Source organism: Echeneis naucrates, chromosome 17, assembly GCF_900963305.1.
Source record: "Echeneis naucrates chromosome 17, fEcheNa1.1, whole genome shotgun sequence".
In the NCBI taxonomy this organism is placed as follows: Eukaryota; Metazoa; Chordata; class Actinopteri; order Carangiformes; family Echeneidae; genus Echeneis; species Echeneis naucrates.
Window position 1 is genome coordinate 7,173,463 of NC_042527.1, and position 12,251 is coordinate 7,185,713.

General features: G+C 42.4%; 2 protein-coding genes across 6 annotated transcripts; both read right to left on the minus strand.

Moving 5' to 3' along the window:
* Window positions 1-388: 388 nt before the first annotated feature.
* On the minus strand, window positions 389-7,021 carry serbp1b (SERPINE1 mRNA binding protein 1b). Of its 4 annotated transcripts, none has more exons than XM_029524612.1 (9): window positions 6,655-7,021; window positions 5,934-6,114; window positions 5,511-5,651; window positions 5,054-5,125; window positions 4,503-4,577; window positions 4,027-4,204; window positions 3,553-3,618; window positions 3,158-3,346; window positions 389-2,187 (listed from the first exon to the last, which is right to left on the minus strand). In XM_029524612.1, exons 1-9 carry the CDS (start codon window positions 6,908-6,910, stop codon window positions 2,128-2,130), a joined length of 1,218 nt encoding a protein of 405 aa, XP_029380472.1. In that variant the 5' UTR covers window positions 6,911-7,021; the 3' UTR covers window positions 389-2,127. The 4 variants fall into 4 exon arrangements, with proteins under 4 accessions (XP_029380472.1, XP_029380475.1, XP_029380474.1 ...); XM_029524615.1 differs by lacking the exon at window positions 3,553-3,618 and adding an exon at window positions 4,382-4,384; XM_029524614.1 differs by lacking the exon at window positions 3,553-3,618.
* Window positions 7,022-8,335: 1,314 nt separating this feature from the next.
* LOC115057931 (3-keto-steroid reductase-like) lies at window positions 8,336-12,161 on the minus strand. Of its 2 annotated transcripts, XM_029525190.1 has the most exons (9): window positions 12,037-12,161; window positions 11,355-11,558; window positions 11,128-11,220; window positions 10,871-10,985; window positions 10,101-10,295; window positions 9,336-9,440; window positions 9,168-9,224; window positions 8,967-9,065; window positions 8,336-8,813 (listed from the first exon to the last, which is right to left on the minus strand). In XM_029525190.1, exons 1-9 carry the CDS (start codon window positions 12,069-12,071, stop codon window positions 8,694-8,696), a joined length of 1,023 nt encoding a protein of 340 aa, XP_029381050.1. In that variant the 5' UTR covers window positions 12,072-12,161; the 3' UTR covers window positions 8,336-8,693. The 2 variants fall into 2 exon arrangements, 1 of the variants encoding a protein (XP_029381050.1); XR_003841985.1 differs by lacking the exons at window positions 8,336-8,813; window positions 8,967-9,065 and having other exon boundaries at window positions 10,153-10,295.
* Window positions 12,162-12,251: the final 90 nt, after the last annotated feature.

Sequence of the window (12,251 nt, forward strand, 5' to 3'; positions counted from 1 at the left end):
TGTAAAAGTTACATTGTTATGTCGAGTTAAGGTTTTCCAGTGAGACAAGGGCAAAACTCCCTATAGAATGACAATATATAATTTTAAGTTTGAAAGCGTGTAATATTAAAAATAATAATAATAATAATAAAAAAAAAGGTACCTTAGACTGCAGCTCAGTTTTCCACGAAGCTGACTCAACATGACAGTCTCCAAAAGCTGCCTGATAAACTAAAATCAGCTTATGACTTTTTCCATCCAACCTAAGTGTGTGCTGCAGCACTGCAGCTCAAACACCACCACCTCAGCATGTTTGCACCAATGAAGAGTCAATGGGACATTTGTTTCCACTTTTGAAATCACAGTATCGATTTAAACAGCCCAACACCCACTGACAGGGTACATGTAACACCTCTAAAGCAATTTATTAGAACAGGGATGTTTGCAGAGAAGGTTTCACCGTCATGTGGCTCAAACAGTCCTACAAGAAAACTGCTCCAGCCGTCTGTGTCAGAGCATCACCAGCAAGTCCAGAGCACAGCAGGTAAATCTTTTAACTCACTCCCTAATGTTTTAAGTGTACCCCCAACCCCCCCCACCCCGAAACATACCCGCTTCATCAAAACAAAACAAACAAACAAAAAAATAAAAATCTCACTGGGGATGCTGACACAGGTGGCTAAAAGCACCATTACCTTACATTACATTACATTCTGTAGCTCATGATTGTTCCACAATGACAGCCGACTTCTTTCAGACAAATTATGCATTGGTGCTGCTGCACTGATAAAATTAAAATAGTAAATATGATTCACAGGAGGAGGGGTAAAAACAAAAAAACAAAAAACTATCTTCAGAGGACTGGTGCTGATAAAACCAAATGCTGTGAGATCTGAAAGACACTACAGATACTCTAAAAGCGAGATATGTCCATGGTCTACCTATCACTCACCTAGATTTCAACATTTCAACAATCATGTCTCAGCAGACATTAACTACTTCAGGTGAACTTGCAGACTACTGTTTGAGAATGGCAAGTTCACAGCAGAGGAATACTTAAAGTCTAAGTAACAAGCTGTCAAATTCACATTCAAACTCACATTACTACACTCACACTCAATCACACGCGCACACAGACACACACACACACATACCCACACACACACACACACACACACACACATACCCACACTTACTTAACAAAAAATACAATATTTGCTTAGTGGTCCTGAATTACAAGTAGTACAGTCTGTATGACCTAAGAGGACCAGCCTAAAAATATACATTGGGCCCTAGGACACCCTGAAAACACAGGTAGCACATCTGGATCAGGGAATACAAAGCATTACTAACCACTGGTCCACCAAAAAAGGCAAGCTATCAAAAAGAAAAAGAAACAAAAGAAAAAAAAAAACCAACAGGAAAGAGGTGCTCACTTTCACTGCACGACAAGCAGAAAAATACCAAGCTTTAGTAGGAAGTCACTTTGCCTGTTTACCCATCCTGAATTTGTGCATCACAAAGGGATGGGTAGTCAGGATCAGCGTAATTACACTTTAAATGCATGTTAAGCCATACTTCAAATATCTATAAGTTTCTTATGTAGTGAAGTGCTACCACATCACTGTGTATTACTGGAAAAAAAAAAACTCCAGCAGAAAGTCTTTCCTAAGATGACCCCATAATACTGAGCTGAAAAAAGCACAAAAGCTTCAGGGGGAAGAGAAACACACACTTCAACCTAATTGCAGAAATGCATAAATTTAAGCAGCACAAAAATACCAATGAAATATGCATAATCTCTGAAAAAAAAACCCAAAAACAAAACAAACAAACAAACAAACAAAAAAAAAAAAACAACGTATGAAAACATCCCTGCTTTCATGTTCCTAAATACAAAACGTCAGTGTAACAAGAGGTCCATTTTCTGCATTTTTTGTCTTTTGTTTTCCTTTAAAACAGGTAAAATTTTAGTCCTCTGGTGGTGTGAGTGGTATGGGGGGGGCAGGGTGTCAGTCTTTTTTTTTGTCATTAAAATTTTTTTTTTCTTTGTTTTCTTATATACTTGAAGATGTGGTAAGCATGCAAGCCTCGTAGAGGAGGGGCCCGGAAGGGCTGATGGGTGGGCTGGTGGTGGAAAAGGAGCCTTTAGGCCAGAGCTGGGAAGGCCTCTGGATCATCCACGTTGGGGACTGACACTCCACTAGCCTGGAGAGACAACACACAAGAGCCAGGACAGGGTTACCTGTGTTCATATCATTTCTATAGTAGCTATAAATCACATTACTTCTTGCCTGTCAGATTGTTGAATGTGACAAACCTAAAGAAAACTATAAATCAGCTGCTCCTCACATCAGCTCCAGTTTTTAGCTCTACATCATCGTTTCTCAACATGCAGCTTTAATGTTTAGCATCTTTTGCTGAGAGAAATCTCATTGTGCACTACCACAAAATATCACTGAATGGCCAGCTGATGAACAGAAACTATTTAATTTATTTTTATCCTGCTAAACCTGTAAGCCTCAAGGTTTATTCTTCTAATACTCACACTTAAAATCCACAGAATAGGCTTTGCTGTCATCATTAAGGGAGAGCAGTGAAATTATGGCACATAAACAAGTTTTACTGCAAATTGGTTTAAGATTTCTTGATTTAGAAATAAAAACAAGTACTTGCATTCCCACATTATGATTATATGCCTGCAACATCTAGTTAAGGTGTAGGAAATATGTTTGAAATCTCCCTTCCTGATTTTAAGCATTGAATAATGGCTTTTCGCAGGACATTCTGTCACAGCAAAGTTGACCTTTTACCATTTGCATATAAAATGATAGAATTTTATCCTATTAAACATTTGTTTTCAAGTGTGTCATATTTATCATATACATTTTTTGACCTATCGCAATCTATCTTTGATAATAGAAAACTGATCAACTCAGTTTCATACAACCAGACACTATTTTAAACATATCCACTTCACCACTGACAAGCAGCCAGTCTGTGAGTTTTGTGTTATGGACCATGTGCTCCCTGCTCTGTTATTTCAGGGCCTCAGTTTGGCACAGCAGTATTTCCAACTCAGTGGTTTTACAGCCGGATTACAGAGTCAGTGAGCTAAACGTTTTGTTAGGTACACTGAACCTTTGTTATTGGCAGCAACAGCAGCTGTTATTGTTACCTTTTCAGACCGTCCTCCCCCACGTGCCGTCCTGCTGCCTCCCCCGCCGCGGCCTCCCCTGCCTCCGCGCGCTCCCCCGCGCCCACGGCCAGGGCGGCCCAGGTCTCCAAAGTTGATCTCCAGCTGAGATGTGATGTCGTTGGCTGGTTTGCGGAAATGGTGGTCACTGGACTCGTCAGCGGTGCCCGGCTGGTCAGATTAGACATTAAAATAATGTTAAAATGGCAAGTGAGCTCACACTGCACTCCCACATTCTTCATATCCTCCACACAAAAATAAACACGAACCCCTATAATTAGCTGAGGGTGTTTTAAAACCCTCATCATCGTCTCAAAGTGTTATACTGAATGTTTGAATGTGTGTGGTTGGAGGAGCAGTGTGAGAGATATAGGCACCTTGTTGTACAGAGCATGTGACTCTGCTTCCGTCTCTGAAGCGTCAATCAAAGCACCAACTGGCCTCTGTAATAAGAACACAAGAAATGTCAAAACAGATGAAGCCTGAGAGATGAAAGAAAAAGACAAACTGCCCCCCATCTTCCTCCATCTGAAGAAAATGTTATGCATTGAAATCAACAAGGAAAAATAGAAATGAAATCTGTGTCTACTTCAAAAGAGCTTCTTTTTCTCTTTTGCTTAAGAGAGCAGCTGGAAAATGTGTGTGTGTCCTGCAAACAGCGCACAGTACAACAAACCCTACTATCCTCCCCCAATAGTGGGCTTTGTCATGCAGAGAGATGAAGAAAAAACTGAAATAATCACATCTTATCTTACAGAATATTTTATAAACTGTTATAAGAGGCTGAAAGACCTTTGAGTCTGTAGTGAAGGAAGTTGTGGGAAAAAGTTGTATTTTTCCACTGGACTTACATCTTCACTCTTGGACTTGTGCAGGACGTATCCTTTCTTCCACTGGCTGTCAGCTCCCTCGTTGGGCTTACGGATGTTGAACTCCACCTTTGTGCGCTCCTTGTCCTGCATGGCCTTCCACTCATCCAGGGTCATTTCTCTGGGGCCCTCGTTTTTCACTTCTTCCACCTCATTCTCCCTGGAAAGCCGGTGAACAGCAATGTAGCAAACTTAAACCTTAACCTGCCGATCCTCTTATCTCTATGCATGCTCTTTAATCCTGAGACCAAAAGGTCGCTGACAGCGTTTATGGAAACTGCACTGCAGATTTATGAAAAAAAAAAAAAAAAAACAAACAAACACTGACACCCGACACCTTCTACACAGATGAAAAGACCACACCGTTCTGGTCATACTCTGCCGCGTCAAACTACTCTTTTCACGTGATCTCCTTTCCTGAACATCCAAACATCACCTGACAGGAAATTGATACTTACTTGTTCTCAGAGCTGGCAGGTGCGTTTTCCTCTCCCTCTGGAGTCGTCTCAGGAGCAGCAGTCTGTTCAGCTTCACTGGGGACAGAAGACACACACGTGCCACATCAATAGTGACTTTTACATGCCATTTTTCATGTGAACAGTCCAGTTCTAGTGATTTTAAATTGAAAACCACTCTTAACTGTAGCACATCCCCAGGAAGTCAGACTTTCGTGATATAGTTTTCAGCTGAAAAACCCTATTTACAAGCACCACCTTTGTAATAAATGCAGAACTGCAGTAAACGCAGATGCATCCATTTTATATGATGTAATTATTGTTAAATAATTCCGAAATTGGATTCGGAAACATACGACTATGCTCAAAACAAGGGATGCTATTTCTTCTTTGACATGTTAGATGTTCTCTATCCTCAAACACAGAATGGATTTTTATTCAATGTTCTGTTAAAAATGGTTTTACAGCACGTGCAGTGAATGGGTAACTCATCCAGCGCGTCATGACGCTACAGACAGTATGAAGACAAACAGGCCATGCTTCAGAAAACTCACCTCACTTCATCCTTCACGTTGCCCCAGTTATGTGAGCCACTGCCGCTGCGCTTCTCTTCATTTTTCTGATTGCTAGAGCCATGAAAAGAAAACAAATATTGATCTAAGTAGAAACTCTAAAACCAAAACAAACAACAATTTTATAGTCTGTGCTTAAAAGGAATCAGTGTGCTTACAATACAAATTGGTAAACAAAACAGAAGGCTGATATCAATTTAAGATGTCATTGCTGAGGTGCCATTTGGGTCATAATGTTACTTTGGGCAATATATAGTTGTGCAAATAGATCTTTAGTTTTGATTTAACTCCGAAATTGTTAGGATTGTCATCAGTTTTTGAAAAACTCAAACTGTTCAAGAGTTCCAGAGAGGATCTCTTGACAATACAGGCTTGTAAATAATCATTTCTATTTCTGGACAGGCTGGTCTGCTGAGGTCTCAGCTCTGGATTGACTCACGATTTGTCACTGCCGCTGTGTCTGTCAAAGTCCCGTTTCCCACGGGTGTCAAAGCCGTCTCCTCGGCCCATACCTCGTCCTCTTCCACCACGCCCACCTCGGCCGCCACCACGCCCCCGCGGGGGCCTGTCTCCTGAAGGCCTGACGGACACCAAGAGACACTTGGTAAAGGACAGTGTAAATATGAGAAGTGGATCAGCTGTCATCATCCACACACCCGTTGATGTCAGAGGTGTTAATGTAATTGTCATCTAGAGCAGCACAGCTTCAGAACCTGGCACTTCACAGCCGACTGTGCTGTGATGATGAGACTAAATCAACAGCTGCAAACTTTGTCTCTGCATATGCTGGGTCTGTGATAGGACCGTGCTGCCTTGGGCTCGTTTGTACGTATACTCTTTGTCATTCATCACAGCTACCCACTTGTCTACGGAGAACTCTCCAGCCCCCTCTGGCTTGTCCTCGGCTGGCTTCTCGAAGCGGCGCTCTCGAGGAGGTCTCCGGTCCGGCCTCTTGTCTCCAGGTCGCCCTTCGCCCTGTCCGCCCTGGTGCTGTGGACCAGGCTGGCCCTGCTGGTCTGGTCTTCGGCCCACCCGCCTGATACCTACAGACCACAGGAGCACGAGTCAAAACACAACAGCTAACTCTGCTACCTGCCATGTCTCTCACCTGGCCTGTCATCGGCCCCCACCACCCTATTTGACACAGAGTCACATTGGCTCAACTGTTAGTGAGTCTTTTTAGGGAATCTGGGACCACAGGTGTGCACAGTGAGAGGACAGCATCGGTCCCGCCAAAGGCCGGTCTGTCCACTGAGCCCGGTGCTGCAGGTGAGGAACCTGCGCATTTGCTTTGCAAATCCCGCAGCTGTGAGCGGATCCTCTGCGCCTTCCTCTCCCCTCCGGTGCTGCAGGACACCGATCCTGCGACACACCGCACGGCTCCACCTGAGCCCTCCAGGCATGCAGACATCCGTCAGTGTGTCCCGGCTCGGGCCGAGCTGACTGACCATGATGACCTGACGCTGCTTTGCTCCAACCAGCAGCAGCAGCAGCAGCTAAGGGAGCTAACGCAGCTAACGGAGCTGCACATGACAGGAGGATGGAAACAAACAGGCAGGGCGGGCAGCAGGTGGACATGTTACCTTCCTTCTTCAGGGGGACCGGAGCCTGGGACTCCTCCTTCTTGTCCAGCAGCGGGTTCTTCCTGTCCTTCTGGGACTCCTTCTTCGGCTGCTTGGCGGCTTGAGCCGCGGTCTTGGTGGACCCAGCGGCGGCCCCCTCCTTCTTCTTGTTTTCAGCAGCTTTCAGGATCTCAAACGGGTCGGACTCGTCGTCCAATAACTGGTCGAACCGGTTGGTCACGACGCAGCCGAAGCCTTCCTGTAGGTGTCCGGGCATGATGGCGCCCCTTCGCCGGGATTCACCTCCGATTCTACGAGGCTTGATGCGAACAATTCGCTGGATGCTGCCACAAGATGGCTGGGAGAGCTGCCCCTTCTCTTCCGGTGCGAGCACCATCCGGGACACCGTGCAGCGCGCACCAATCTGAACGCACGCTGGCTGCGATGTTTTTATTTACATTATGTAACGATGCTGGGCTCTCATTCCCTCCTGAGATAATCCCGCCACGAACATCGGAGAGGAGCTGAGCTGCATGCTCCGACTGCCCCCCCCCCCCCCCCCCCAAAAAAAGAAACAAACAAACAAAAACAACAATTAAATAGAAAAGGCGCTCTTCTCTTTCATTACTTGTGTTGTTACTATGTGTTGACATCGTAATGATCCACCACAGTGGGGACAGGTTTGTATGCAGTCAGGCTCTAACTGAACATTTCTAGACAATGATGACGACCCCAATAAAGCTATTATTGTTGGATAAAGTTGCAACACTGCCATAAGAACAAAACAAAAACATCTGCATGTGCACAACATGTTCTAACATGATCTAAATGAGGATTATTTATGCTGTTGATATCTAAGTTTGTACAGTCAAGTAACAAATAGTTGTTTGGATCCGGTGGCGGAAAAAATCTTGTATCCACATTACACAGTCATATTATTACCATCAACTGTGCATGTACCACCAGTAGATTCAGGATTAACATGAGACACAGTAGTAACAGTGACATTATTCACTGAGTGGCTCTGAATTATACTGCTGATGTTGTATTTCGCCATGGATTGGAAATGAAAGACAATTAAAAACTCAAACAAGATGTAGGGGGTTGCTTGGCCTTGGTGGAGGTATGAGCTCAGTACCATTACCTGATGAAACCTGATGAGATGGAGCTCATTTTAATATACACACCAAAAAAGCTTTTTCACAAAGATGTGCTGTCTATGTCACAGGTGATGGCTGACAATGGTGTTGGTGTTGTTGGTGAGTTGAGAAACCAGACCATAAACAAATGGCTAATTAAAGTTTGTAAGGTAAGAAGCCTGCTGTAGAGGAAACGTGATACAACCCTCAGATGGTGGCATTTCCATAACAGGAGGAAATCCGGGATAGACAAGACTCGGGGATCAATCACATGAGACAGGCCTTAGTGTTTGTTAAGCATATTTTTAAAAACAGCATTGATATTAATTTATTAAAAATAGGTCAGTTCATAAGCAAAAACCTGTCTTATATTTAAAAGCAGGTTTATAAATAAGCAACCTTGGGATATCAAATTTACATTTCTAAAATGAATACATAAAAATATAGAGAAAGGCAAACTAGATAGCTTGTAGTTCAGCCATTCTTGCCCTCTCTGCTTGAAGCTGGATCAGGATTATATAGTTCCATTCAAGTTTTGTAGAATATGGCAAGATTGACATTAGACATTTCACAGTATTTCCTCTTTATTAAAAACATACTGCAAATTAAGACAGATGATTTCATTAAAAATGTCCAATTTAGGGTGTCATCATCATATGTTGCTAATTTTGACATGATTAAGAGTTACCAAGTGCAGTGAATCTAAGTGGTCATTTCAGAAGTAGCTTCACTCCTGTCACCAACATGATCACACTTCACAAATCAAAGTTGTACCCTTGACTGAGGTAGAAGAAGTATGGTTGTTTCATTCACATGTAAAAAAACACACATTTCTACACTACAACGGGTAAGATTCTAAACGAATGAAAGCACTGTTGTTGGTTCAATTCACAAATAGCTCTAAAGCTTTCCTTTACACATTCAGGTCCTGCTGTTGAGTTTGTCAGCAGTGGTTGTTTCAGTCACTTTCCCCCTCACTGTGCTCTCCAGTTGAAGAAGTTTTGAATAGAGAATCTCAGAGATGTTGTCGTCAATGTCCATCTGAAGCACAAGCAAAAAAAGAAAATACAAATAAATTAGACATAGATAAAGCACCTTAACAAGCATGCATCTTATCTTATTTTCTCGTCTGACATGTGCACTACACAGCCTTGAGATGTATCTCTTTGGAGTTCAGGGTTGACAGTTGCTCACTTGTCGAGGCTGAGTGTAGTTTTTTCCAAGTCCTGATGTTAAACTGTGATACTTTGCTCTTGGATCCAGAGACTCTGGCTTTTGAAGAAACAGCCAGTGCTGTGAAAAAGAGCAGAACAGGGATCCATGTTCATGATGTGTCTTCTGTTAAGATGTGACTATTTTTCACATGGACAATAATGGCACAAGTTGGCAACATACCAGTGCTTCTGCTCCGTTGTATGGTGTAAGTGTGAATGTGTTAGTGAAGATCCTAATCTGTTCAGCAAAGCAGGAAAATATGTCACAACAACATGAGATAGCTCATACATAACTTCAATAATGTTTAACAGAAAGGAGACGTATGTTTGAATTAATAAAACTGCTTACCAAAAACATGATAGGTATAATGAGAGTCCAGAAGAATGAGGGCAGGATACCATAGGTCAGATTAGTCATCACTAGTCCTGGACATATCACAGAGGAGAACAGTCCCTGTCAAAAAAGAAGAGAAAATGCTTAATAACAGGATATGCAAGGCATTTTGAACCTATTCAGAATAAAAATAAAATCTAAATAATCTTAACTGTTTACAATAATTATTTAATTTTAAAATAGCTTTAGTTTAGCTAACAGTTAGTTTTTTACCAACCCTTCTGTTAATTTCTGTTAGTTTTTTTTGATGTGAAGTTGTTGTTTTCCTCAAAAAAATAAAAAGATTCTGTTTTGAACTGTATATTTTCAAGGAAAATACGAAGCATTGAGGAGGATAACATCAAAGAAACGCATCATAACAAGGTGGCCTCTTTTAAAAGTTGAAATCTTACCACCATAATTTGCATTTACTGTGTCTGTCATGTGATTGCTCCATGTAGATAGCAGCTGGAGCCATTGAGCTTTTAGAAGGACAGATTTCTTAATGAGACTGCTCTCCTATCGAAAGTCATACACATCTGTATGCTTCAATTTATCTGCCTGCACAATCCCAAGGTGAAAGCTTGGGCTGAGGACACGTTGTATCTGTGTATAATTTAGACCAAAAAAGATAAACTTAATTCGCCAAATCAGAGTAGTGAATAATGTTTTGAGCAGGGAAATTTGAATTGTAAGTGCTGTCAACATCTTAGGGGTTATTGTGATGTGCAGGCGACACACCTGTTTATTCTTGTGTCTGTTGAGTGCCAGGCTGAGCATGTCTGAAGCATACTTAGAGGAGCTGTAGGGCTCTGTCCCATTTCTGTGCTGCATATCCTCAATGCTGAAGGCAGAGCGCTGGGCGTTACTCGAGGATGTCCATATTACCCTTGAAGTCTGGCTAGCCTGACACAGCAGAGGCTCCAGCTCCCTGATCTGGGACAAAGACATGAATATCAAGTCCAAAAGATGACGTGGCAAGGTTAAGATTTTCAGTACATGGGAAATGATGACTTCATGCAGCACAAATGTGAGAAAGCATTTAATCTATCGAATAGTCTTCATTGATAATTAATTAAATTATTATTAGTTCTTAATAAATGTCTCATTATATTATACTTATAGTTTTTCTTTATTTATGTTCTAGGTTTAAACTAAAGTAATTGAACTAAGTGTCACTTAGGTAAACTGTTTTCTTCCCCTTTAATTAAGATTTTTTATTGTTTTGATTCATCGATTTTGAAAAGGCATCTTAATTTTTTCAGGCAAACAAGTCACTAAATTCACCATTGCAATATCTCGATGTTGTTATTTACAGTTACAAATTCTCAGCTCCTAAAACAATTTGTGATAAACCTAAATGTACCTATTTTGCAATGTATGATTTTATATACTGCCTAATAATAACACTCACTCTACAAACTAAATATGTCCATGTGAAGATACTTAACTGCCAAACTATGGTTCCACAACATATGATAATATGATGTTATTTCATATAAACATCATACCAGAAGAAAATGTCCAAAGAGGTTGGTGGCAAAAACTTCTTGAAGACCATCGGAGTTGATACGGTCCTGTTGAGTTAAAAGACCCTCTGCTGTTGCAAACATGTTGATGACATTCCTGCAGTAAGAGGGTATGCTGTTACAAATCAGAACCGACAGAAATGTATGGCCAGCTCACTCTGTAAGTCAATCGTAATTAATACAACACAAATTGAAGCCAGAATAAGAAAGTCAGGAGCTACACAGCACTGGAAACTTACCTGGAGAACAGACCCTTAAAAAACGCTTTGACGTTTACTTGTGGATTGGGCATGATTCCTGCATTTAGATACAGAAAGTCAATTCTGCTGTACCTATAGAAAAATACAAATGTGCACATATAAGAATCAATTTTAATTTCACATTCATCATTATTGAAACCACCCAGAAGAGAACTAGGAGTAGCATCATGGTACAACATGAGACCATGAGTAGAGAGGTTTCTGACCTGGCCTTGACCTCCTGAGCAGCAGTGAGCACTGACTGCACAGAGCCCACATCGAGGTGCAGCAGGTCCACCTGTGCGTTGGTGTGGGAGGTCAGCAGGGCGGAGCGGGCAGCCTCAGCCCGCTGCATGTTCCTGCAGGCCAGACACAGGCGAAGCTGGCTGTCCTCCATCAGCAGCCTCTCACACAACGCCAAGCCGATGCCACTGCAGAGGGAGACACACAAACACATGGCAGAACAACAATCATTCACACATGTAAACAAACGTCCCCATCACCCAAATGATCTGATCCACCTGGTAAACACAGAGGACTGTGTTGGATAAACAACAATACCAAGAGATGATTGGTAGCAGTCTCACTTAAATTAAGTATAGAATAAAAGTGAAACATACACATAACATTACTGCTAAAGACATTGGTCTGATTTGTACAAAATAAATGTTACATCTGTTTTTTTCTGTGCTGCATAACAGAGAAGCAGATCAATATTAAACTGAAGCATTTCATTTGTTCCATTCACAGTCAGTTACGTTGCCATTTTAAATACTTTGTGAGTGTGACGCAGATGGAAAAATGACCATGACAGGAGCTCATCACACATTTACCAGCAGCTTTCGGCACTACGGGAGGAGACAGTGTTTGAGTGTGCGGGTGGTTTTTACCGAGTTTCAGCGGACCCACCTGTTGGCGCCGGTCACTATGACCACCCTCTGCATGTCTGAGGAGAAGCTGCCGGGGAGCCGAGAGAAGGACCGAGAGAAGGACCGAGAGAAGGACTCAGCATCGGCGGAGCCGGGCCGACAGGACCCGCCCATCGCCCGACTCTGGAGGGGAGCCTGTCCGGACGAGCTCGTGCGTGGTGTGATTGGATGTCAGCAAGCAGTTGGCCAATCAGC

What these genes read in the sequence shown, in the direction of transcription:
- serbp1b (XM_029524612.1), bottom strand. Translation starts at nt 6,910, where the DNA reads ATGCCCGGACACCTACAGGAAGGCTTCGGCTGCGTCGTGACCAACCGG. An exon ending in GGAGAGTTCTCCGTAGACAA is followed by an intron (nt 5,652 to 5,933) that starts GTGGGTAGCTGT and finishes GGTGTCCGTCAG; the next exon opens with GCCTTCAGGAGACAGGCCCC. An exon ending in AACGTGAAGGATGAAGTGAG is followed by an intron (nt 4,578 to 5,053) that starts GTGAGTTTTCTG and finishes TTCTGTCCCCAG; the next exon opens with TGAAGCTGAACAGACTGCTG.
- LOC115057931 (XM_029525190.1), bottom strand. Translation starts at nt 12,071, where the DNA reads ATGCAGAGGGTGGTCATAGTGACCGGCGCCAACAG. An exon ending in GCTCAGGAGGTCAAGGCCAG is followed by an intron (nt 11,221 to 11,354) that starts GTCAGAAACCTC and finishes ATTTTTCTATAG; the next exon opens with GTACAGCAGAATTGACTTTC. An exon ending in ACTACACTCAGCCTCGACAA is followed by an intron (nt 8,814 to 8,966) that starts GTGAGCAACTGT and finishes CTTGTGCTTCAG; the next exon opens with ATGGACATTGACGACAACAT.